Source organism: Carettochelys insculpta, chromosome 2 (assembly GCF_033958435.1).
Source record: "Carettochelys insculpta isolate YL-2023 chromosome 2, ASM3395843v1, whole genome shotgun sequence".
In the NCBI taxonomy this organism is placed as follows: Eukaryota; Metazoa; Chordata; order Testudines; family Carettochelyidae; genus Carettochelys; species Carettochelys insculpta.
In genome coordinates, this window is record NC_134138.1 from 66240642 (window position 1) to 66268263 (window position 27622).

The following is a 27622-nucleotide window of genomic DNA, read 5'->3' on the forward strand; positions in this document are numbered from 1 at the left end:
GAAGAGGAGGTGCTCTGGGTTATGGACACAAAGCAGCAGAATGCAGCTACCTTCACCCAGCTGGCCGAGGGCCTGAGAACCCAGGGTCACCCCTGCCTGCACTCCTGACCAAGTCAGGAGTAAGGTCAAGGAGCTGCGGCAGGGTTATGCCTGCGCTCAGGACTCAGACAGCCAGTCGGGGGCCATCTCCATTTCATGCCCCTACTATTGGGACCTCAGGACCATCCTGGGCTCCTAGAACACCTCCTCCCTGCCGGCCCTCCTGGACACCTCAGCTGAAGAGCCCCAGCTGGGAGAGTAGCAGGATCTGGGGCCCAACGGCCAGCCTCGCACCACCAGGGCCAGACATGGAGCTGGGTGCAGCTGGGGACTGGTCCAGTGAGAAGGGGGACCTGGAAATTGACCTCTCCCACACCCCCAGCCAGGCATTGGCCAGACAGCCATCCCCTGACCTCAGCAGTAGACCCTCAGGTACATACCCAACAGGACACATACCCCAGATCATGGGGCAGGGGCACCACACATGACCGGGGGCCCCCCATGCTCCTGGCAGACCCTGGCCCACTCCGGAATGGCGACATGGCCTCCAGTGTTCATCAGCACCTGATCCCACAGACAACACTGCACCCTGCTCACAGGGGGAGGAGGGGGCGGACTGCACAAAGGAGCCACTCACAGGGCCATTGTACCCATGGATGAGGGACAGGGGATGGGGACCCGGAGCCCACGGGGGGACCGAGGGTGTGGGCCATGGGGCAGGGATTGATACTCACAGCCTGTTCCTCTCTTCCCCCGTTTTTGCAGCTGCACCATCCGAGGGCTGGGAGAGCCTTGCCCCGTTGGTCATCTCAAACAGCCCCCTGGAGGCAAGGGACAGGAACTGGCCGCAGCCACCCCCAGCGCCCAGATGGAGCTGGTCACAGTGGAGCCAAGGTGGCCGGTGGAGGACCCCACCGTGTCATCTCCATCTGGCGCCAGGTGGAGCTGGCAAAGTGCTGGTTCCACTTTAAAGAGGGGAGTTGTCAGGTGGTGCCAGGCAGCCTGGGGGGAGTCCCTCTCCATATTTAGGGACGTGGTGCCCACATACTGGGAGCTGCTGGCCCAGATGCTTCCTCCCACTGCCCCTCTGCCACTCCTTCCACCGTGGCCCCACCCACCAGCCCTCAGGAGAGGACCCTGCTGGCCCAGGCTGCCAGCCCGAGGCCGATCCCCAGCCCTACCTCCCCATACTCCCCACCCCCTCCTAGCCCCGCCAGGGACCCCAGATGAGGAGGGGGCAGGACCCAGGGCTGGCGTGGGTCATGCCCCTCCACCCCTGCCCCAGAGTGATGGCCCACTGCGCGGGCCACCTAGGTCCCCCTGCCCCTGTAAATAGTTGGATGTTCTGTTATGCTTATCACACAGTATTACCCACACATTTTTTGTAGTTCGCAATATAACCATTTATTTTTCCAAGCATTCCTGGCTGGGGGTGGGGTGGGGTGGCCCATATAGGGCCGCATGAGCCTGGGCTGGAGCAGGTATGCCGCATCGGCCACTAGGCATAGGGGCACGGTGGTATCCCCCAGTGGGCTCTCTGTCTGGGGGATGTAGGTCCCCGCCTCCATCTGGCAGCACAGGCTTGAGTTCTGGAACACCCCTGCATTGTGAGTGCGGCCAGGCCAGCCCATGTACGTATCCTGGAACCGGCCCCAGCTGTCCACCATGGCCTGCAGAACCACGGAATGGTAACCTTTCCTGTTTATGAACTGTCCTCTGCTGTGCTCCAGGGCACGGATAGGTATGTGGGTCCCATCGAGGGCCCCGAAGCAATTTGGGAACCCCACTGCGGCAAAGCCTGCAATGGCCGTGTCCAGGTCCCCGATGTGGATTACTATCTGTAGGAGCATGGCATTGAGGGTGCGTACCACCTGCAGAAGGGGACACAGGCACTGGTGAGGGTGTGTGGGGTGTTCCCAGCCCTCCCCAGGCCCACCCCAGCCCCCTTTGGCCTGCCGCACCCCTCCCAGTGGGTGTGTGCCTGGCCCGCCTTACATCCATCATGATGGTCCCAACTGTGGTCTTGTCCACACCAAACTGGTATCCCACAGAGCGGTAGCTGTCTGGAGTGGCCAGCTTCCAGACACATATCGTGACCCTCTTCTACACGGGGAAGGCATGCTGCATCCAGGTGTCCTGATGTCTCAGGGCCGGGGACAGCTACTAGCACAGCTCCAGGAAGGTCTGCCACCGCATCCGTAAGATCCAGAGCCACCAGCCATTGTCCCACTCCCCCATGAGCAGTTGCTCCCACCACTCGGAGCTGGTGGGGTAACTCCAGAGCCGGTGGAGCGCCTGCAAGTAGGGGAGCAGGGCAAGAGGACACCATGGTCTGGGGAATCCCCTTCTGCCCCTGGTGGGGGAGCCTGCCAGGACCTTCAGGGCGGTCACTGGTGCTGCGGCCAGCAGGGTGCCCACTCTTCTGGTGGTAGCCAGCAGGGTTTCCAGCTGCTGCTGGTCCATGGCCTTTCCTGTGGGCACTGCATCTGCAGGGCTTGTGGCAGCTCTGCAGGTCTTGTGCTGTGCAGGCTGAGTGTGCTGGGGAGGGAAGCTTTAATGGAGAGGCTTGCTGCAGCCCCGGAAGGGCTTGGCCACCCTGCGACCCTGTCTGCAACATTTCCTGTCCCATTCTTTTGAAGAAGGGCATGGGGGTGGGTGGACACTCCCTTCCGATGACCTGGATGGCCCCTTTTGATGTGGTGTGTGGCCCTTTAGATGGTGCTCATCAACGGCGCCAGCCGCAGCCCATATGTAGACCTCCCCTTCGAAAGGGAGTCTTTCAACCACTCTCTTTTGAAAGGTGCCCTTTCAAAAGGGCGCTCTAGTGTAGACATAGCTTAAACGATCAATTTTAGAAATAGAGGTCTCCTCTAAATTGTTTGCTAAGATTAGGTATTATGCTTCCAGAAGAGGAACAAAACACTTACTACTTTTTATGCCTGCTTAAGTGGTACAGCAAAAGTAGGCCTGACAGATTTCAGGTAAAAGTTTGATTAGCGCTTCTCAGTGGACCTAGTCCCATCTTCTATCCCCCATATAGGGAATTTCTCCTTCTGAAGTTTGTCTTTCTGCTCTGGATCATCATCCTCTGCTGCCATTCCTATCCCTGCTTTGCACCGAACTGGAAGTGTGAATGGGGCTGGTGCTAGGAATTCCAGGGACAATTACCAGACCTGCAAACAGGAATTTCTGTGTGCGTGTGGGCACGTCTTTGTAAATGTGGACCACAACTTTTTTAATGTAAAGGAGTTCAGTTCAAAATAGCATGAGAGGTTAATGAAATATTTGAGTGGAGACAGTGATTGATAAAATGATTTTGTTATAACATACTAAAAGCGTACACAATAATAGAGGTTTGATAGCAATTACCTTCTGGGATCTTGTACTATTGTAAGTGAAAAACAATATTCCAAAATATTTCAGCCTTCTGAGGGTCAGATCTGGGCCAAAGCCACCTACTTCCTGTGCCCCCACGTTCTCCACTTACAGTGCCACCCCCTTGCAGCAGCCCTCTCCACACACAGCAAGTGCTATTCAGGGGTCTCACAGCTTAACTTTTTACCCCCTCCCTTTCTCGCTGCTAGTAGCCAAGGGTGTGCTGGGAAATGTAGCCCCTACCCTGCTCCAGGACAAGCTCTCTAGTCAGGGAGCTGGCCGAAACCTAAAGCTCCCACTGGTTTCCCCATCATGCCCTGCAGGCTCCCCCTGCACAGTGCTGCAGGTATAGAAACTGGACATGGGAGGGGAGTGTTCACACCCTACATGCGTGTGCAGACACATACACACACGTGATAAGCATGGCAATAGAGAGATAAGACAGTGCAAAGGTAGGTCAGGGGTAAGGGTGGGGTAGAATTCCAGCATGCCAGAAAGCAGAGCCTCCAGGCACTGGGGAGGCATGGGAAGTTAGACTGGTTGTATTCGGTACAGTGGGGCAGAGAGGGGAAGCACAGAACATACTATGAATAGATTGGAAAGAAAGCAATATTGTGAGCTGAAATTTCTTAGCTCCCAACCCCAGTAAAAAACTCTAAGACAAATATACCCATGCCTCACATTCTCACATAACTGACTGACTTAAGCCCTTGTACTCCAGACGGAACATAGGTCATCTACAAGTCTCCTTCACTTCACTCTGTCTTGGGACAAAACTTCTAGCTGATCCCACGTATACCCCAGTTGTTATCGTTCACTCTCAGTAGATCTTCTCCACATTGTCTGAGGCCTTCCTCTTTTGAGTTTTGCTTTCGGGTTCCATTTGAAAGCTTGATGGACTATGCTGGATGATGGCTTTCTGAGAGTGTGGCCTGGCCATTCCTGCTTTCTTCTCATGACTTGAACATCTACATTCTCACATCCAGGAGAATTTTTTAAAGGATCATATCCTACTTTCTGCTCCTGTCCCAAATACACTAAAATTTCTGACTTTGAGATTAAATCCTCCGGAAATAACAGGTCAAAATTGCCCTCTAATCCAGTGAATGTAGTGCTTTTTTCTTAAATTTTAAAGATTGGGTCAAAAGAACCCCAAAACCTTGTTATAAAATGTCTTGTAGTTTACTACTTAATCTTTGTAGGCTTATATTAAAAGATTTCTAATTAATAATCCAAAGGTTTCTCTGGTTCTTCCCCCTGAACACATGGTTGCCAGAAAGCCAGTGTTAATAAATCAGTAAAGTAAAATAATGAACCCTTTTGCAAAGGATCAAACAGTGACTCAGGGATTGTAGATCTACATTCATTTGTTTTTGTGGTTAAGTGTTTTGGCCCTCTACTTTATAAAGATAGCTTTCCCCGATAAATCTTTTAACATCCCAATGAAATCCTCTATGTGACCTATTTAGCTCTATATCACTGCTCCTAAAATAGTCTATAAAAAAACAGCGTGTCTGATTCCTAACCTATAGTTTAGACTGCGATACGTAATGAGCCCATTTAGAATGTATGCATATGAATGGGCACTACTGCTGAGTAAATAATTCATAGTGCATAGTTTATTCAAATACTTATCTTTATGTTCAGGGATCTGAAGCTTAAGATTTTACCCAATATATCTCTATTATGTAAAGTTATAGTCCCAATATTTTGAATAATTCATGATCTGTAAATTGTGCACTGGGTATCTCAAGAAGCTTTGACTGGACATGTGGCTGACATAGTAAGTTTCTGTCCCCTGGCTGAGCAACCCTTCAAAAAGACCAAAAACCAAAAAACAAAAAAAACAAAACAAAACCCACCACAACAAACAAATTTGGGACAAAATATTCACTCCTGGTAACTCAAATTTCACATTCTACAAATGTGCTATGATAGCTCCAGACAATTAAAAATCACCATTTCCCAAATATTTCTGCTAGTAAACACTTTTGCTCAGGAAACACATAAGCCCAATTAAAGTACATTGATTAACCACTCAAATAAGTATTCGTGTTACTATGCCCATCTCTAATAAGCACCTAAAAGAGAATTATGCTCCAACAGAACCCCCTCTTTTTTCCAATTATGAGTTCCTTGGGTGTTTGGCTACAGATAAAGCAGACACACACAAACCCGTAATTCTCAAGGAGACAGGTATCTAATATTTCTGTCAATAGGCCAGCCTGAATAGTTCATGCTCTTTACATTTTTGGGGTCAGTTCATTTTTAAGTACTACTTTTCTAATATAGTATGTGTTGGGCAGGGCTGAGCTATCTGAAATCCCTGTTCATTCTGCTCATGGCATTCTCTTTCCCAGTAACATTTTAACGGAAAAATCAGAGACACTGGGCACATGGGAGGCAGAATATGCTGCTTCTCATCAGAGCAGTGAAGGGAAATGAAGGAAATGCTGCCCATATTGCTCTTAATTGACTGGAGATTTAGCTGGGAAAAGGGAAAAAGGGATTCTCGACAAGATCAAAAACTTATTACTTGTAAAAATGTCAAATCTGGATAAATAGCCACAGTATAGCCTCAGGGCTTTATGGTACTTTTGAAAATGTCGTGCTGATCCAGCTGCTATAGCATTTCCCACGCTAAAGGAAGGATAAAGAGAAGCATCCTTCTCTGATGGTTAAAAAATCATCTCGTGTAACTATCTAACACAGAGTATTAGAGAGACACGTGGATGAGGCAGATCTGCAGAAAGACCTCAAGAAGAGCTCTGGTTAGCTTGAAAGCTTGCCTTTCACCAACAGAAGGTGGTCATGTTATCTCCTTGTCTTTCTAAAAAGAATAAAGCCCCCCACACATTCCTGCCAATAATGCAGTGTCACATACATGCTCCATTAGATCTCAGCTGATAAAAATGGCAAGTCTGTGTCATAAAAGGCACATCTTAGTTATTTCTCTAATATTCTGCTGACTTTTGCTAGCTTTTCATGCCTGATGTTCTGCATTGGACTAGCAATATGCTGTTTTTCTAAAGTTCTTTTCAGAAAGATGGACATTACTTAAAATGAAAAACAAAGTTATTTTGTTGTAACACAATCAACTTGCAGTTGATCCTGTTAAAATGTAAACCTACTAAGAATCAGAAATCCATAGTCTAAGGAGTTTGAGACAGTGAATCACAGAGAATGAACACACCATTTTAAATGGACTGATAATTGGAACCTATAGTTTATCCTCATGTAAAAAAGACCATGTTAGCATCAATTTCTGGGTTATGTAAAGGACAAATACTGTACATGTACCTAATGTTTATTTTCCTCAGTTGTTAGTCTTTCATGTTTGCTTTAGTACACACAAAGTTCCTACTCTACCCCACTGGTACATATGCTTACTATTCTCTTGGATGAATTTCACTAATATCCAGGTGATCTTTATAGAATTGGATATTTCGTAGTCCCTCAGAGTTTAGTACAATACAATATATATCAAATCAACTGAAAATTCAAAATGGCAAGGGTCTGGATTCATTTTCTGTAGTCAGACCGGTCATGCCAAGTACTACCCAGGATATAGTGCTGCTGGTTATTCTGAACCAGACCTGCAGTGTTGCATGCACAGTTTTGGTTTTTGCTGCTACAAAGATTCCCTCCAGTGTATAAAATGAACACTAGCTGCTAACATGTCTTGCCTGTAATGGAGTGCACTACTAACTGCATAATAGCTTATGCATATAGGAAACCTTCTTTGTCATGCTTTAGGAATGTTAATGTTTCTGCCCTGTACTAATTTGTACAACAAATAATCTGTTGCAATCATACAAGCTAAAATTATATTGGTCATTTTGTCAAACACAGCCAGGACATTTGTCTTCCAGAATCTCACCATGAAAAATCTTTTAAAATGCGATTAGATACACGCTAAAACACTCGGGAAAACACAGAATTAAAATTATTCTCCAAGCTGGATTGCAGCGACTGACTAAAGCAAAGGGAGGTAGATAAATTGGCATACCGATGAACTCCACTATTGCACATTATGATGTGGCAAGCTCCAAGTCTGCTACAGAGTTCTGAAGAAACTGACAGCAACCCAACTCCAGAGGCACTGCAAGCAGTGTAAGCACAGGCTGCTGTGCGCTTGGATCGGATAAAAGACACGATCAATCGGTAAAGTTCATCCAAAGAATTGAGGGGCCGCATCAGCTGCAAGCAAAGGAGAACAGAGAGTTTTAGACAATACTTGCTATCAAGACCCATGTGAAGTTCTCTTCTGGAAGGGTGACAACTAACTTGTTTCTGAATTTAATGACTCCAGACAGAATCACATGAGCACTGTGACCCAAAACCTGAGTCCAACTGCTTTCAAAGGGCAGATGTGATAGGTACGTACAAAGCACACAACATATTGTGGCAATTTGTAGGACAATTTTTAAAAATTGACATATGGGTATTTTCATTGAATCTATAATCCTAAGGCCTGTCTGCCCTCTGTGTTAGCCCTCTTCACATGACTACAGAGGGGAAGGCCACCATCTTTCAAGAGTGTTTCCTAAGGAACAACGGAACAATGTTGTGAAAACAAACGCAAAGTTAGATGGAAAGAGACTGATGTATGGCAACTATGTGAAGATCAACATACAGGTTAGACAAAACTGTCCTATGTTTATGCAAATGGCCATTCATGAATCCTGCCTACTAAAGAATATTAGAAAGACTAGGTGGATGAGGTAAAAAACAGTTACTTACTTCCTTAACTGGTGTTCTTTGAGATGCGTTCCCCACATCCATTCCAACGTAGGTGTGCATGCTCATGCATGCCCAGTTGCGAGAAAATTTTTCCCTAGCCGGTAGCCATCAGGTTGTTGCGGTGCCCCTGGAGTGGTGCCAATATAGAACCCAATACTCGCCTCCCCCATTCCCCCACCCCCCGTTCAGTTCCTTCTTGCCAGCTACTCTGGCAATGAGGAAAGGCGGGAGGGTTTTGGAATGAACATGGGCAACACATCTCAAAGAACACCAGTTACGGAAATAAGTAATTGTCTTTTCTTCTTCAAGTGATTGCTCATGTGCATTCCAATGCAGGTGAATGCAAGCTGACATTAGGAGGTTGGATTGGAACCCCAGAATGAGTGCAGAACAGCCCTGCCCACTGCAGCATCCTCTCTAGCATGCTGCATGATAGTATAATGAGCTGAAAAGGTGTGAATGGAAGACCAAGTGGCAGCCCTACAGATTTCCTGAATAGGGACATGGGCCAGGAATGCAATGGAAGAGGCCTGCACCCTTGTAGAATGAGTCCTGATGTGAGGAGGGGGCACCCCTGCTAGCTTGTAGCATTCCTTAATACAAGGCACCATCCAGGAGGAAATCCTCTGGGATGAAACTGGGAGTTCCCTTCATCCTGTCCACTGCAGCCATGAAGAGCTGCCACAACTTCCTGAATGGCTCGATCCTGTCTATGCAAAAAGCCAAAGCCCTACAGACATATACGGTATGCGAACTCTGCTCTTTTGGGGTAGCATGAGGCTTAGGGTACAAAACAGGTAATGAATTATCCTGGTTAACATGGAAAGAGGAGACCACCTGTGGCAAGAAAGCCAGATGGGGTTGTCATGTAACACGCCAGCAGAACTGTCTGCAGGCCTAAAGGCCTTTAACAACAGCCTGCAGGGCTCAGAGAGCAAGACTGGAACTTCCATTCTGGTGGCACAACCAAGTTCCTATCCCTGTGTTACAGCCTGTCACAGCCTTGAACACCGTAAACATAAACATGAGATAGCCATATCATCTCTGACACCTGCCTTTAGACCTGGGAACCTGAGGAGAGACCAGTAACCAGGGCAACTTTGCCTTCAGCATCATGAGAATGCTAAAAGTGGCATTGAGCCAGTATGCACACACCCAGTAAACAGCTAAGGGATAAAATCAGTGAGAGATCCTGCCCCAGTTGAGTTTCCACCAGGGTCTCGCAGCCTCAGGTGTGCGTTGAACTTTTTTCCCCTAGCTGGAGCAACATCCACCGCAGCCCTGATGTGAGGCACTTTGGGACCAGAACTCCCTAAGGCCGAAAGGAACATAAGCATGCCAAATAGCCTCTCGTCCAGGTAGATATGTACATCCCATTTTACTTTGTTTATCATGTGTACTGTGCAAATTAATTGCAGTAACTCGGAGTAGATAAGCTTTATAAAGTACTATTATCCCGAATCGGCTCTGCGTTGAAGCGAATCCCATAAATCCTGTCCGGACTTGGCCCTGTGAGTTGACAGGGGTCTCAGTCTAACCTTGTCCTTGTGGAACACCGGATAGGGTGGATCCACTGGGAGGGCCCTCAACTCAGACACCCTTCTGGCCATTGTGATGGCCACCACAAAGGCTGTTTTCTAACTTAGAAACTGCAGGGAGCAGGAAACTTGAAAGCGGGGCCCATAAGCTTATCCAAAACCAAATTAGGGTCCTAGAAGAGTAAGAGGTCCCACACCTGTGGTCTCACCCTCTCCAAGCCTTTCTTAAATCTCATGACCACAGGGTTCGAGAACACCGATGAAAGGCCAGGACCAGGATGGAAGGCAGAAATAACCACCAGCTGAACTGTGATGGAGAAAACGGACAGCCCCAATTAATTTAGGTGCCACAAATAATTCAAAATTGAAGGGATTGTGGCCTGCAAGGGAGACAGCCCCTTCTGGGATGCACAAACCACAAACCTTTTCCATTTTGCTGAGTAAGTGGCTGGAGGGCTTTCTACTATTTAAAAGCACGTCTGGGTCTGAGCAGGAAAGTTCCATGGCATTCAGCCATGAAGCTTCCCTACTATGAGATGAAAGGAGAGGAGGTTGGGGTGCGGGAGCTGCCCCTCCTCCTGCATCAATAGATCTGGGCCTAATGGGAGTGTTATCGGCTTGCACACAGACAGGTCTAATAGAACCAACAGAACCAAGTACCAATGCTGCCTAGCCCCACGCTGGAGCCACCAAGATTACTGAGGCCTGGTCTGCTTGAATTTTGAGGAGGACCCTGTGGATGAAGGAAACTGGAGGGAACACATACAGCCTGCCCAGGATATGCTGAACACGTCCACTCAGAACCCCAGACTCCGGCTCCGGTAAGAACAAAATTTTTGATACTTTGCATTGAGGTGCGTGGCAAACAGATGCATCTGGGAATAGCCCCAATCTTGCAAAATTTATTGCAGCATGTCCAGGTGAATGGACCACTCACAGTTCATTGAAGAACTGCTGAGGGGGTCAGCTAAGGTACTGTGGACCCCAGATAAGTAATGGACGTGCAGGAAAATTTCATGATGAATGCATTACTCCCACAGCCTGAGAGTCTCTTGACATGGGACAGGAGAGTTCACCCCCTTTTCTGTTGATATGATACATTGCTGTGTTGTCTATGCTCACTGACATGCAATGCCCTGCTAGCTTGTCCCAAAACACCTTGCACGCCAACCTGATCACCCTGAGCTACCTCACATTGATGTGAAGCTCGAGGACTGATATGCCCCATAGAGCCTGAGTCCAGCGCTCCCCCAGTTACATCCCACCCCAAGCCTAAATCTGACATGTCCATTACCAGGGACGGGGAAGGCTGGGGAGTCCTGAATGGCACCTCCCCACACACAGTTCAAGCATTTAGCCACCATTCCAGAGTCTGCAACACCTGCTGTGGCAGCGTCACTAATTTGTCTATATTGTCCCTCTCAGGGCAGTACCCCAAGGCAAACCACAACTGGAGGGGATACAGACAAAATCTGGCATGTTGCACCATGAATGTACAAGCTGACATGTGTCCCAGGAGCTTCATGCAACACCTGGCCGTTGTGGTGGGGAACCTGATCATGTCATTTATGATGCTGGCATAGCCTGGAAACTGCTCTCTATCAGGGAGGCCCTGGCAAAAACTGAGTCCAAGAGAACCCCACAAACTCCATTCTTTGTGTAGGAACAAGTGTTGACTTCGTCTCATTCATCAGAAAGCCAAAACTGTAAAAGTTTTGGTGAATGAACTTTATGTTTTGATGAACTTGGGCCTGTGAGCTCCCAGTGACTAATCTGTCATCCAGGAGTGCGAACAACTGGATACCATGCCTGCAGAGAAAGGCTGCAATCACTCCCATGCACTTGGTGAAAACCCTTGGAGCTGTCAACAGGCTACATGGAAGGAATGTGAACTGACAGTGTCCCCCATTTGCCACAAACTTGAGGAACCTCCTGTGGGGAGGATAGATAGTGATGTGGAAATACGTGTCCTGTAAGTCAAGAATGGCAAGCCAGTCTCCCAATCCAGCAACAGGTTTATGAGCCCCACAGAGACTATGCAAAATCCAATCTTTTTTACAAACTTGTTCAGGCCTCGCAAGTCCATGAAGGGCCTCATGCCCTCTTTCAATTTCGAGATTAGGAAATAAGGGAAGTAAAACCCCAGGCCTCTTAATTGTGGGGGAATCTCCTCTATTGCCCCCCCCACCCCCCCTGGAGTGACTGAATCTCCTGCCTGAGCAGACTCGCGTGAAAGGGGTTCCTGAAGATCGATGGGGAAGGAGGGATGAAAGAGGGGCTAAGAACTAAATTGGATAGCATATCCCCTTTCTACCATGAGAATGACCCACCCGATCAATGTTATACAGCACCAGGCAGGGTAGGAAGGGGAAAGGCAGAACGAAAACAAAGGGTGTGCTGGATCCAAAACAGAGAGTGGTGTGGAGCTCTTGAACACAACTTCAAAAGTGGAGTTTGTCTGTGGGGGCTTCTGCTGCCCTTGGCCTTGGCTGGGCTGACTGGAGCACCTCTTGCTGCTCCGACCTTGCCACCTATGTTCATCCCTACACTGCTGCAGGAACTGCCTAGGTGGATGGCAGGGGTTAAAATGTCTGCACTGAGTCGCCAGGGTATGGAGGCCCAGTGACATCAGGGTGGCTCTAGAGTCTTTAAGCCTGTGTGGCCTTTTATCAGTTTTTTTCAGAAAATAAAGTTGGCCCTTCAAAGGGAAAGTCTTGAATCACTTATTAGACTTTGTAGGGGAGGCCAGAGGCCTGTAGCCCTGCCCGGCTTCTCAGAGCCACCCCTGATGCCATGACCCTTGACCATAACCCAACTCCATGACCCTTGATGCTGCATCAGCAGCATCCACGGCAGCTTGCAAGGCTGCACACAATATTAACTTGTTTTACTCCACAACCACCATGAACCATTTGGCAACTGGAGGGATGAACTCTGAACTTTGAGAGGGAAGAGGCCGTATTGTATGAGTATATGCTCACTAGGGCTTGCTGATGAGATATACACAGCTGTAGCCCTCCAGTCGAATAAACTTTCCTACAGTACAAATCTAGTCTCTTTGCTTCTCTACCCTTTCTGGTGGTTGGCCACATCCACAACCAGGGAGTTGGGAGGGGGATGATTGAAAAGGAGTTCATTCCCTGTAGAGGGGACAAAGTAATGCCTTTCATTTTTCCTCACCGAGGGCTAGGCTGATGCCAGTGGTACACATTCTTGGTAGACTAGGCAATGGGCTTTATGAGAAGTAAGGCCACTCTGGTGGGACCTGATGAGGACAGAATATGTCATCAGGTTGGCCTCCTCTGGGTGCCGGCATGGTCAGCACTGTAGTGTATGGCTCCGAAGGAAGAGGCAGCAAAACCACCAGAGCCAACGATGTTAACAGCACTGAGAGGGTCAGTGCCGAGGAGACCAAAGGTGCCAGCAAGGAATGGTCCCCGGAGAGAAGCTGCTTGGATGATGCATCCTGCAGCAGGACTCCTAGTGAAGCCGATGGTGATGAATGGGGTACTGGGTTTGGGACTGCAGCTGGATGAAGTGCCCTGTCTCTCATGAAATGCCCACTGGGTCCAAAAAAGCCATTGTGGCACTGGCTGCCAGTTTGGTGGCCACTGCCTCTGTGCCAAGCATCGACTCCGATGGGAGGAAGAGTGGGTACTCCCACTCCTGCCCGAACCAGAGAAGTAGAAGTCTGACTCCAACTCAGATAGATGCCTCTTATGCTGAAGATGCCTATGCTGAGGGGACTTGTGTTGGCACTGGGATGGTGCCCATGTTGGCACCATGGTCGCCGACAATGCTGGGGACATAAGTGGCTGTGCCATCATGGCAGGTTTGTCCCTAAACAGAGGACTACTTAACACGTGCCTCTGGCATCAATGGGGTGCCGCACTCACCCAACAGCTACCGGCTAGTGGAAAAGTTTTCTGGCAACTGAGCATGCGTGAGTGCATACACCTACACTGGAATGCACATGAGAACTCACTTGAAGAATATCTCTTATTGGACCAACTTCTGTTGGTGAGAGATACAAGGTTTCGAGCTTACACAGCTTCTTCAGTTCTGTAAGATCAAACTTTTCTCGCTCAACAGCAGAAGCAAAAAAAGTTACTTCAAGTACCTTGTCTCTGTAATATTCTGGGACCAATACAGTTAGACAGTTATAGGAACATGGTACACTAAAAAGCAGTAAAATAGGAGTGAATAACAACAAACAAGAATAATTAACTTTTCTACAAACTGAAAAGTAGGTAGGGTTTAAGGATATACAGATTGAAATTAAACATATACAGGTAATCAGTTAAACTGCATAATATTGAAATTATATGAGAGAGAGATAGGACTGTTGATGATCTGCTAACAAAAGGCAGAATCTCTCCCATAGTGTTTGGTAAGAAAGTGAAATGGAGGTCAAGTCACAGTTTTGAGGCTCTTGCCACACAAATCCCTGAGTCTCTCCGTTCATGTGATACATGAGATTCCAACAGACAGAAGACTGATAATCAAAGATGGAATATTTTAAAATGTAGGAAAAAAACTCCCCAACTGCAATTTTAATTCACCAGGAAAATGGTTGCTTTACTTGTATTTACTTATATTTGAAAAGTGCACTAGTTTAACTAAAGTGGTTAAAAAATAAATGTAGTTAAACCAATGCAAACTGTTTATATCGACTCAATTGACATGATTTAACATTTATTTATATCAATTTAACTTGCACTGGTTTCAACTGGTACTGTTTTCTAGTTTAGACAGGGCTGTAGACCTTTTTTTCAGATAAAACTGTAGGCTGTAAAATGCAGGTCAGATCTCTAAAAGCTGGAGGTCATGCTTGGTAGTGCTTTAGGCATAAAAGGAGTGGGGCTTTCCCTTTCAAATGGAAAGTAGAATCATTTTAAGAGGGCCACAGTAATGAAGTTCTGAGGGCAACCTTGTGAGGAAAATACTGAAGGGATGGTTCTTTACAGGATAGTGCACCCAGTTCCTTCTCCTGGGCACAGGGATTGTTTACTGCAAGTACCCCTTACAGTACCCAAAAGGATAAGGAGGAGACCAGGCCAAGGTTCTGCACTTTTACTATCTCCTAAAGTCAGAGGAAACAGGTCAGCTTCATAAGTAAGCATATGCTGTATCTCCTGAAGTGCAATACCTCCCAGGAGGGCAATACTGTGTGGATACATCTACACTAGAAGCATCTGTGTACAGAAGTTGTGTCGGTAGAACACAAAAATGCATCATGTGTTCTGTCAAAGGACAAAGGCTGGTGTTCCATAGGGATAAATTCCAGACGTGAGTCTGTCCCACAAAAGCTCATCACCTAATAAATTATTTTGTTAGTATTTAAAATGCTACAAGACTGATGGTTTGTTTTGTGACAGTAGTAGGCACAGTTCGTGTTCACAAGCCTTCCAAACAATTCTTGTTTTCCTCTGTCTTTAAACAGAAGAGATGTTCTGACAAAACTTCTGTTGACAGATCACGTCTACACCTAAAAGTGGATCAATCTTTTGATCTGCTCTGTTGACAAAAGGGCCCCCTGGAGTGTCTACATGGATTCTTTGTCAACACTTTCTGTCAACCAAACGCATTTTGTGTATAGATGCTCTGTGAGTTTTTCCAACAAAAACAAAAAACAAAACTCCAGTTTTATTGACAGAACTCTCTAGTGTAGACGTAGCCTATCAGACCATCCCTCATGCACAGCTGGGGCAAAAGCCATAAAAAAGTCCTGAAAAAATACCTGAAAATAATTCAACTCACACCAAAAGAAATGGTTTGGGATAATGTGTAACATACAGTGTTTAATATAACACTTAATATTATTGTTTACCTTATCTATATAAGCAGCTTTTGATGTTGCATTTGGAGGAAGATGTGTCCTGTCCAGGTAGAATGCCCTGAGAAAGCAAACAAACAAAACTGTAATTTGTTTAGAAACCTCTATAGCATATACTTGAAATATAACTGAAATGTCCTCTGATTTATGAAGAGGTTTTTTTTTTCACACTTAAGGACACAAGGGAAGAAAAGGGTCTACTAAGAGAAATTTTGACCATGGTTTTTTTCTGGGCAAGCTGCAGTACAATGGGTCATGGAGGCTATGTCTACATGGCTAAGTTATCAGAAATAACAGCAGTCATTGCTAAATAACTTTGGCAGTTTTGAAATCACACATGCTATTTTGAAATAAATTCCAAATAACAGGTGTGTTATTTTGATTCCGGTAAAACTCATTTCCTAAAGAATAATGTCTGATCCGAAATGGGCCACAATGGGCTCCACTGGCACTATTTCGAAATAGTGGTATGGACCTGGAAATGCTATTTCGAAATACATTTGTGTCTGGTTGTGTTATTTCAAAATACGACATCTCATTTAGAAATAAGGCTGCATTGCAGACGTAGCCTGAATGACAGGCGTCTGACTGTAGACTTGGTATCAGAACTTCTGCAGCATGCTTTACAGCAAAATTGCTAACCCCCGCCCCCATCTGGAATTAGTCTTCGTCAAAACCTCCCATGGGAGAGAGCTGAAAATTGTCTAGATTTTTAAAAAAAATATTTGTATACTCTTTGCATTTGTGCAACATTCGAATGCCATGTACTGCATGCTTGGGTATTTGTATATGGTCATTTCAGTTAATAATACATTAGAGGAGCACACCAAATATGTTAGGCATAGTACTGACATACAGAAAGACACTCTCTGTGCCCTGAAATGCTACAATATACAAAGATATACAATACAAAGCTACAATATAAAAAGAAACTAAACAAAACCTAAGAGTGGGGGAAAGATACACCATACAGGAAAAGAGGTAGGTGATGATGACTGGAACTAATAATGTGAGCGTCTATATGTATGTATATAGACACACAGTAAGGTCTCAGAGTATGCGAAGGTGCCGTTCCACGCACTCTCATGCAAACCCGGGTTTCGTGCAAGTTGGGGTCTGGCTCTTTCCCTGGCAGAACACATGTTCTGCAGCCAGGGAAGCAGCAGAAAGGTAAATCCCGGGGTGGGGGGTAGTTGGGGAAGGTTAAGCCTGGTGGTGGGTTGGGGCTGTAGGAGGCAGGCAGGGTGGGGTGGGCTGGGCTAAGCCTGGCGTGGGTTAGGGCTGCAGGGGGGTGTGGGGTGGAGTTGAGTGCGGGTGGTGAGCTGGGTTGTGCGGGGGCAGGGAGTTGAGCTGGAACCAGAGCTATGACTGGGTGGTGAGCCGGCGGAGGGGTTGCACCAGAGCTGCCCGGGGCGGCGGGGGTGGACTGAACCAGAACTGCTTGCAGGTGGTTTAAACTGGGCCGGGAGGTGGGGTCAGGGTCAGACATGTAAGAGCAGGGTCACACACTCTGAGTTCACGTACTCTGAGACTTTACTCTCTCTCTCTCTCTCTCTCTCTCTCTCTCTCTCTCTATATATATATATATATATATATTATATATGCATTATACTCAACTGCTCAGCTGCACAATTTCCATCCACTTATATGAAATGATTTAGTGTATAAAGAAGCAACTGAATGTCAATATTGTTCATCAACATAAAAACAAAATCCAATGTGAGAAAGAACAACTGACCCAGTGACAACCACGTAATAATTCATATTGCATAGAATGTGTCTGTAGAGCACAAAAATGCATCATGTGTTCTGTCAAAGGACAAAGGCTGGTGTTCCACACGGGTAATTTCCAGACCTGAAGAAGTGGGTCCATCCCACGAAAGCTTATCGCCTAATAAATCTTTTTGTTAGTATTTAAAATGCTGCAAGACTGCTTGTTTGTTCTGTGACAGTATATTCAGTTCTTGTTCACAAGCCTTCCAAATGATTCTTGTCCTCCACTGTCCTAAAATGGAATAACTCCACTCCTTTATGCTGGAGCAAAGGAAGTCTCTGATCTATTCTTCCCCTCCACCCATTCCAAAAAAAGCATTGGCTGCAGGACCCGAACACAGTACAAATGATTCAGAGAAGTCTAACTTGCTATTAAGCACTGACTCATTATTCCCTAAGATCCTTTCCTTACTCCCTGGTAACAGCCAGTGAATGCTACCTACCAGTGGTAGCACAACTTCATCATCTGCCTGCTCATATTCATATACCAGAGAGAATTTTTAATTTTTCCAACAGACATATGAGCAGCACCACTTAGCAGACACAATCACCAACTTACCATCTACAGCAAACTCTTATATATCTGACAGCCCCAGGACTGGGAGGTTGCCAGCTATTCAAATATTCTGCATACTAGAGAAGTATTCCTAGCAATGCATTATACTAAAGAAAAACAAGATTACATATTAAGGAGTGAACAAAAACGTATGCACAGTATTTTATGTCCCAACAAAAGTAGTATTGTACACTTCAAACATATACTGTATTTGCTGTATTTATTTGTATTTACTTTCACTATTCTGTACTTATGGAAAATGTACCTAAATTTACTTATGGTTAAAATGCTGGTTATTTGAGAATTCTGGATGATAGAATTCCAGTTAAGACAGAGTTTACTATATGTTGGCATTACCAAATGTCAGGAATTTAGTATTAAAGACTCCCTATCAGGAGCTATTGCTGCTTTCCTTTTAGATCTGTCTGGAACAATTTAAAAGAGTTATATTATTCTATGACACTCATACAACTACTCCTGAATGTGCTGCACAGAAAACCATAGCATCTATGACTTCATGTGGTGGCAGTGAAGGCCGCTTTTGAACTTGTACTAAACAAATTCTGAACGAGATGCTATGCAGACCCAGGCAGGATAACATGAATGCAAATTTGTTATAACAGCTTTACATGAGTCACAGAGAAAAGTTGTATTATTACAAACAAAAATCTAATAGATAGTTATACTGGATAAAGGGGTTATAGGTGTTTTAGTAGGAGATCAGTATGGTATTAAGGGTGGACAATAGGGAGATAGAAAACAAACTAAAAAGAAAATCAAACAGAGGGACACATTGCATTGTACTCCTCTAAAACGCAAAGACAACTAACAGTATGAAGAACAAAGGCCAGAGAGGTAGAACCAACATGCTTATCCTTCCACACATGGCAGAGCATCTATCACCTAAGCAGCATTGCAGTGGTTTACTACTTTAGTGCACTGTCAATAAGATGAACTGCTGACAATCTTCTTCAGGGGAAAGGGACACCACAGGGGACAGCTGGAGATGGTATGTATAAACATCATGTTTACTTTGTAACTAAAGGATTATTTTATACTACAGTAAAGTATGAATATGAAAATAAGAAGGAAATGTGCACTTACAGCATCATCCTCAAACGACAGGATCATCCTGGGCCCTGAACCTGCAAATACATACTTACATGCATAACCTTACTCACATGAGTGGTCCCATTATTTTCAATGGCACTGTTCACAAAAGTAAAGCTATTCATGTGCATGTGTTTGCAGGATCAGGGCCACAGAACGGCAATTTTAATAACCTTAAATATTTGCATTACCAGTAATAACTGCACTGTTAAACCTGACACCCTATCATACTGCTAGATTCTGCTGCACTTAGTTTTTGGTTTTGAGAGGAATATTTTTTTCCACAGAAAAGACGCAGATTCACACCCCCCACAAAGACATAAAGATACTCATCTTATTCTATTATTTATAATTACAGTGAGTCTGTAATGCTACCCTGAATGCATTCAGTGTCAAAAGAAAGTCAGAGAACAGAGAAAGATGAAAGATTTGTATGAAAAAATGCTAGGTGACTCGCCACATACACAACAGTTACCTCAGATGTAACAGACCAACCTTTTCTATGTTAGTGTACAGCAGAGCTAAAAGCAAATTTAAGTGCCGTTATGCCATTCATGTATTGAACGTTACTAGAATAAAAGCCTACATTACTTTCTGCTGCTATGCCACAGGGAAATTTACTCGTTCAGAATATGTTCAGTACTTCCAACATCTTTATACTGTTTTTTGCCAGCAAATTCACCTGCATAAAAAAAAACCTATATAGTACAGTATAACCACTAATGGACTTTACAAGAAATAACTAGCTCCATGCTGAACATTAAGCAATATGGTTATTGTAAAGGGACAGAACATTAATTGCTACATTAATAAAGTCAATTATTCATTAACCTTAAGTATTAAAATTGAAATAAATCAATTAAACAAAATTAATTTTATAGATCTAAGATATCCTATTACAAATTAAATCATCCACCACAATCAGCTAATAGTTCCAGATACTTCTCAATTGCCTTATTTTTATTGTTTTTCATCAAAATTGTCTTCGGTATTTCTTAGAACATGACAAATTGTGGACAGCATATAAATTTCCAAAGCACTTCACTTAATTACCGAGTGCCTGTTAAGGTCCTTAATCAAATTTTAGGGGAAAAGGTAATGGCAGTCTTGGCATGGTACCCAGTTTAAATGATATTTTCTAATCTATTTGAAGTGAACAAGAATGAAATCACAGTACTCTGCCTGTATGCACCAAATGTTATGACAGCTCCCCTAAAAACTTTGCAGTTTTTTATAAGCTGTAGTGGACCATTGTCATAAAAAGACAGAAAACTACAGTGGATGACTTCATATTATAGGCCACATCTACGCAGGCAGCCTCTGTTGACAAAACTGGGCTTTTGTCGACACAACTAGCTGAGCGTCTACATGGTTAAAGAGCTCTGTTAAGAATTTGTCGACAAAACTCAGCTGTTTAGCCGGCAGTGTTATACCCCTCCCCAGTCAGGTATAACGCCTCCGTCCATCAGGTATAATGCCTCTGTCAACAGTGTTTTGTCAACAGAGAGCTTGTGTAAACACCTCTGTGGACAGAGGGCTTCTGGTTTCCTGTTCGCAGGGCTTCTGCTCAGGTCTTCTGTCAACAGAGGGCTGGGCAGGTTGGCTGCTCTCTGTCAACAGAGCAGTTTGCTCTTTTGAGCCACTTTTATACATAGACATGATCTGTTGACAGAGGTACTGCCCAAGTTTCTGTTGATAGTGACCTCTGCCAATAGAGGCTGCCTGTGTAGACGTAGCCATAGTGTATTTTATATTTTATTTTATTTTTTATATATACCTTGTGCAAAAATCTTCAACAGTGGAATAAACTTCTTGGGTTTAAAAAAAATCCTTCAGATAAATAATTTTTTTTATCAGATTACCCATACATTGTGGATGAAAGAAGTAGTAATTTTTTGATTGTGGTGAAACACTTGATTGTGTCTCACAAAAGTAATTCACCTATTGAAAGGCTTGAGAGAGTGACGTGTAAGAAAAGAAGGTGGCTCTGATCCTGAAAAGACACACACGTGTAACTTTGGCCCACATCTTCCTTCCTATGCATCACAAGAAGATACCTAGATTGTTCAGACATCTGTCTATCTGCTGCATCATTAAAAATAATAAGAGGTTGTAGCTCACCCTCCAGTCTTCTAATTCTGACCTCCTTCTCCTCCATCTGTTTGACCATCAGCATCACTGCCCCACAGTCACACTATGAAAATTGGTCTTAGCCTAATCTCTGCACTGTGGCAACCATTCTGACTGTTCCAGTCAGCAGCCTATTAGATCTAGTTCAGCATCTGTGTCTCAGTTTGCAAAAATGAATGAAAGTTATGACTTCTGAAAGTCCTCTGTACGTCTACCTCTACGTCCCAGATGTGCTGCCACCATCTGAGGACATAACTGTTCCTCATGATATGCTCACATTCATCCAAGATTGGCAGCACTGTACACAGGCATAAATGGCTGCCACAAAAGGATGTTGTGACATTACAGTTGTGAAATGTCAGCAGGAGCTACTGGTGTTTCTGTTTTCTTCTGGAGCCAAGTAGATCGTCTCATAGGGAGCATGTATGGCTTATTTACAGTTACTGGAAGGAAATGGTGTCAGCCTTGCATCATCATCATCATCATTGTGTTTCATGTAGATTAAGGGAAACAGCAGCTCCCTGAAATGTTGAAGGAACCATTTGAGCCAACAAATAGGTACTTCTATCTGACCAGGATAGGAAGCAGTCAGCTGGCAAGATTAGATAGAGAACATGAAATTTCAGAGTAATTAGTTCATTTCAGAAAATTAGGAGGGGAATACAAAAAAATATTTACAAAATAAGAGATCTGAACTGTAGAACAGCCATTTACATCATATTTGCAGAGTCTGAGCATGCCCGGACACATACAAATCTTCCATCTGCTTCTGCAGGATGCATTTTAAATCCTGCCATCTGGTGGTGAACTGTATATATTGACTTTTTCAATGGAAGTATTTTTATCTATTGTACAGTGCAAATGAATCACAGAATCATAGAACCATAGAATGCTAGGACTGGAAGGGACCTCGAGAGTCCATCGAGTCCAGCCCCCTGCCCCAATGGCAGGACCAAGTACCGTCTAAACCATCCCTGATAGACATCTATCTAACCTGTTCTTAAATATCTCCAGCAATGGAGATTCCACAACCTCCCTTGGCAATTCATTCCACTGTTTGACCACCCTGACAGTTAGGAACTTTTTCCTAATGTCCAACCTAAACCTCATTGCTGCAGTTTAAGTCCATTGCCTCTTTTTCTATCCTCAGAGGCCAAAAAGAACAAGTTTTCTCCCTCCTCCTTATGACACCCTTTTAGATACCTGAAAACCACTATCATGTCTCCCCCTCAGTCTGCTCTTTTCCAAAATAAAGGCCCAATTCTTGCAGCCTTTCTTCATAGGTCACATTCTCTAAACCTTTAATCATTCTTGTTGCTGTTTTCTGGACCCTCTCTCATTTCTCCACATCCTTCTTGAACTGCAGTGCCCAGAACTGGACACAATACTCCAGCTGAGGCCTAACCAGCGCAGAGTAGAGCGGAAGAATGACTTCTTGTGTCTTGTTCACAACACACCTGTTAATGCATCCCAGAATCATGTTTGCTTTTTTTGCAACAGCATCACACTGTTGACTCATATTTAGCTTGTGGTCCACTAATCCCTAGATCCCTTTCTGCTGTAGTCATTCCTAGACAGTCTCTCCCCATTCTGTATGTGTGAAACTGATTGTTCCTTCCCAAGTGGAGCACTTTGCATTTGTCCTCATTAAACTCCATCCTGCTTACCTCAGACCATTTCTCCAATTTATCCAGATCAGTTTGGATTATGACCCTATCCTCCAAAGCAGTTGCAACCCCGCCTAGGTTGGTATCATCTGCAAACACAATAAGCGTACTTTCTATGCCAATATCTAAATCGTTGATGAAGATATTGAACAGAACTGGTCCCAGTACAGACCCCTGCGGAACCCCACTTGTTATACCTTCCCAGCAGGATTGAGAACCATTAAGAACTACTCTCTGAGTACGGTTATCCAGCCAGTTATGCACTCACCTTATAGTAGCCTCATCTAAATTGTATTTCCCTAGGTTTTTGATAAGAATATCATGAGAGACTGTATCAAATGCTTTACTAAAGTCTAGGTATACCACATCTACCGCTTCTCCCCTATCCACAAGGCTTGTTACCCTATCAAAGAAAGCTGTCAGATTGGTTTGACATGATTTGTTCTTCACAAATCCATGCTGGCTGTTCCCTATCACCTTACCACTTTCCAAGTGCTTGCAGATGATTTATTCCATTACCTGCTCCATTATCTTTCCTGGCACAGAAGTTAAGCTGACAGCCTGTAGTTTCCTGGGTCATTCTTATTCCCCTTTTTATAGATGGGCACTATATTTGCCCTTTTCCAGTCTTCTGGAATCTCTCCTGTCTCCCATGATTTTCCAAAGACCATAGATAAATACTCAGATACCTCCTCTATCAGCTCCTTGAGTATTCTAGGATGCATCTCATCAGGCCCTGGTGACTTGCAGACATCTAATTTTTCGAAGTGATTTTTAACTTTTTTTTTTTATTTCAACTTCTAACCCTACCCCTTTCCCACTAGCATTCACTATGTTGGGCATTCCTTCATCAGACTTCTCAGTGAAGACCGAAACAAAGAAGTCATTAAGCATCTCTGCCATTTCCAAGTTTCCTGTTACTGTTTCTCCCTCCTCACTGAGCAATGGCACTACCCTGTCCCTGGTCTTCCTCTTGTTTTTAATGTATTTATAAAAAGCCTTCTTGTTTCCTTTTATGGCTGTAGCTAGTTTGAGCTCATTTTGTGCCTTAGCCTTTCTAATCTTGCTCCTGCATTCTTGTGTTGTCTGCCTATATTCATCCTTTGTAATTTGTCCTTGTTTCCATTTTTTATATGATTCCTTTTTTATTTTGAGATCATGCAAGATCTCCTGGTTAAGTCAAGGTGGTCTTATGCCATATTTTCTATCTTTCCTATGCAGCGGGATAGCTTGCTTTTGGGCCCTTAATAGTGTCCCTTTGAAAAGCTGCCAACTCTCCTCAGCTGTTTTTCCCCTCAGTTTTGCTCCCCATGGGACCTTACCTACCAGCTCTTTGAGTTTACCAAAATCTGCCCTCCTAAAATCCATTATCTCTATTTTGCTGTTTTCCCTTCTATCCATCCTTAGAATTGTGAACTCTATGATTTCATGATCACTTTCACCCAAGCTGCCTTCCACTTTCAAGTTTTCTACCAATTCCTCCCTATTTGTTAAAATCAAATCTAGAACAGCTTCCCCCGGTGGCTTTTTCAACCTTTTGGAATAAAAAATTGTCTCCAATGCAATCCAAGAACTTACTGGATATTCTGTGCCCTGCTGTATGAGTTTCCCAACATATATCTGGATAGTTGAAGTCCCCCATCACCACCAAAACCGGGGCCCTGCATGACTTTGCTAGTTGTTTAAAAAAAGCCTCATCCACCTCTTCCACCTGGGTAGGCGACCTGTAGTAGACTCCCAGCAGGACATCACCCTTGTTCTTTACCCCTCTTAGTCTATCCCAGAGACTCTCAACATGTCCATCTCCTACATCCATTTCCATCTCCTGTAGAAAACCGTTTGTTGTTAAAGGAACTAGGTAAAGAAGTCCAGCATATCACGTGCTCTTTCTTGAGAACAAAAATGTTAATCTACTAAGGCCACATCTACACCAGCAAATATATTTGAAAGTAACATCGAAAGAAGCCCATCCTTCAAAATTTCCCATGGAGCATCTACACACACACAGTGGTCTTTCGAAATCAACTTTGAAAGAAAGAATGGGGTCAGTCTGTTGACATCAGTCCTCTGTTCCCACTGTGGGAAGAGCGCCCCCTTCCAAGCGACTATTTTGAAAGAGAACAAGTGTAGCTGCTCCACGGATGGCTCTTTCGAAAGAGGGAGTCCTCCATGGCGCCAATCAGCTGGCAGGCAGTGGTGCCACTCACAGCATAAGCAGAGCTCTGTGGCTCCAGCATCCACCTGTGTTTAAAGAAGCAGGATCCCACAAGCCCCCAAGCAAGAAGCTGTGAGCGTGCAGGCAGCAGGAAGCTCAAACTGCTGTATAGCCTGCTGCCAGCCGCAATGCTCCAGCCAGTCCACCACCCTCCCAGGACCCATGGCCAGCCAGGCAGACCTCCACCCACCCCAGGGGCCCCCTAAAGAGACCAGAGAGCCCTCCCAACAGGTGAGAAAAAGCGCCCGACACCCTTCTGGATAGAGCCTGAGCTGGCAGGACCTCCTCTCCCTCGGGAAGGATGAGAAGGTGCTCATTCAGACAGGGGTCTGGTGCCACAAGGCCGTGGCCTTTGAGTGGCTTTCCAAGGGCCTCATTGGCCAAGGCCACCCCACCCGCACCCCGGACTATGTCTGGTCAAAAGCAAAGGAACTCAGGCAGGGCTTCTGCAAGGCCTGGGGTATGGCCGCACCGTCGGGGGCTGCACCCACCAGCTCCCCCTACTTTAAAGAACTGGACTGCCTCTTGAGGCCCAAGGAGGCACCAGGTGCCAGCAAACGGTCCAGTTCCAGGAGACCATAAGCGACAGCAAGGGCTCAAGAAAGGGGGCCCTCATCATTGACATCATCGTCCAGGCCATCCAGCCAGACCCTATCCACCCGTGCCTCACCTGAATTCCTGGAGGGACCCACAGGCACATGTTGTGCATGACGGTTGCCCTGAAGCCCAGGGAGGGGGTGCTTGGTCCCACCTGGGGTGGCCACACATGGAACCCAGACGGCCATGCGTGGAACCTGGATGGCCATTCTCCCCAGGCCCTGGGGGGCTGCCGTGCAGCACTCAGCACCATGCAGCCAGGACAGTACCAAGGGCTGCACGGCTGCAGAGGGACTGGGGGTGAGGGCTGGAGGAGAACCCACACCCACACCATCCACACAGAGAACCCCGGGATGTGGACGCCGCAGGGCCCCCAGGATGGGGAGGGGACAAAAGGTGAGGGGTGGGGTCACAAGGACCATCACATGGGACTAACGGCCTGTTCCTCTCTCCCCTTCTGTCACCACAGCTCCAGCATCCGGCAGCCAGACAAGCCAAGTCCATGGCCCAGGGAGCCCAGCCTCTGAGGGTGAGGGGGAGTGGACTGGACCCTGAGCAGGCACAACACAGGGCTGCTGCCGGGCTGTCCACTGGTGCCACCAGGCCGGGGAGAAGGAGGCAGGGGACCCTGCCCACACCGCAGTCCTGCAGGACCTCATGGGTGTGCAGCAGGAATGGCTCGCCATGGAGGGGAAGGCCTGGGACCTGATGGCAGCAGGCCTGGATGCCTCGACCCAGGCCATGACTGACCACCTGGCCCCAGACGCCGCCCCCTCGCGTGCCACACCTGAGCCCCTCCCACCATCTGCCATTCCCCTGTCACCTGGCCACTCTGCCCCCCCTCCAACATCATCACGTTTCACTCCCATCACCTTCCCCTCCGATTTCCCCCCTTTCCAATCCCTGTCATCCTCCCCCACTCCAACCTCCACCGCTGCTCCAGTGCCCCCTCCAATCCCCCCCCCTGCACCATCATCTCCCCCACAAGCCTGGTCCCAGCTCACCTCCCCACAGCCAGCCTCATGCAGCTGGCCTGCATGCTTCTGGCCAAGTCCAGCCATGAGCAGCTGCCACCCCCCACCCCCTGTGCCGATGCCGGCAAGGCCATGGGGGCCATGGCCCAGCCACACCCCTACCTCCCTGTGCTCCCAGCTCCAGCCCTGCCCCGACAGGACCCCCTGGACACAGGGAGGCAGGGAGGGCAGAAGCAATGGGGATCCTGTCCTTTGACCCCCATCAAGGGGAAAGGCCCCCTACCTCAACCCTTGGACCTCCTGGGGCATTGCAGTCCACCCACCCTGGGCTGCATCACCCCGTAAATAGTTCTCCCTAGCCCTCAGTTCACAGTTCCCCTAACCCACCTGTAAATATTCCCCACAGCCCCCAGTTCCCCCAACCCACCTCTAAATAGTTCACATGGTTACAGAGAGGCACAGTTGTAAAATACTAAATAAACAGTTTATTGTGGTGTTTAACCCTGTGTTCCCCATGGGTGTCTGGGAGTGGTGGTGGGGGTGTGTGCGCACATAGGGAGGTTTGGGAGGCATGTGTGCAAGGGGCAGTCAGTATGGTTCCTGGGCAAAGGCCTAACGAAGGGCCTCCTGTACCTGCACCCTGTCCTTCTGGGCCTTGCAGCACAAGGCAGCAAGTGGCTGCTCATATCTGCACCTTGCCTTGGTGACCCACCCCTACACAAATGGTTCCTGCTTAGCCTCCACCAAGCTGTGCAGGGTGCAGCAGGCCTTGACCACCGCTGGGACACTGGGGAGGCCAAATGCCCACTCTGCTGTATTGTGAGCCTGGTTAAGCCACTCATTAAAAATGTGCTGGGTAAGTTGGGTGTGACCCATGTACAGCCTCATGAGCCAGGCCTGCAGGGAGTAGGCTGCATCTGCCATGATGCAAAGTGGCATCATGGTATCCCCAGTTGGGAGCACCCACCAGGGGATGTAGGCCCCCTTGGCCATCCAGAGGCCCAGCCATGAGTTCCGGAACACCCTGATGTTGTTGGCATGGTCGGACCAGGACACACAGATGTCCTGG

The 27622-nt window shown here is 46.3% G+C and overlaps 1 protein-coding gene across 1 annotated transcript in view; it reads right to left on the reverse strand.

Moving 5' to 3' along the window:
- Positions 1–27622, reverse strand: part of PREX2 (phosphatidylinositol-3,4,5-trisphosphate dependent Rac exchange factor 2) — a 268503-nt gene that overhangs the window by 24539 nt on the left and 216342 nt on the right. The window contains exons 36-37 of the mRNA XM_074987109.1: positions 15526–15592; positions 7424–7614 (exon numbers count right to left, since the gene is read on the reverse strand). Of these exons, the coding sequence (XP_074843210.1) occupies positions 7424–7614; positions 15526–15592 (258 nt within the window). The remainder of the gene's footprint in view (positions 1–7423; positions 7615–15525; positions 15593–27622) is intronic.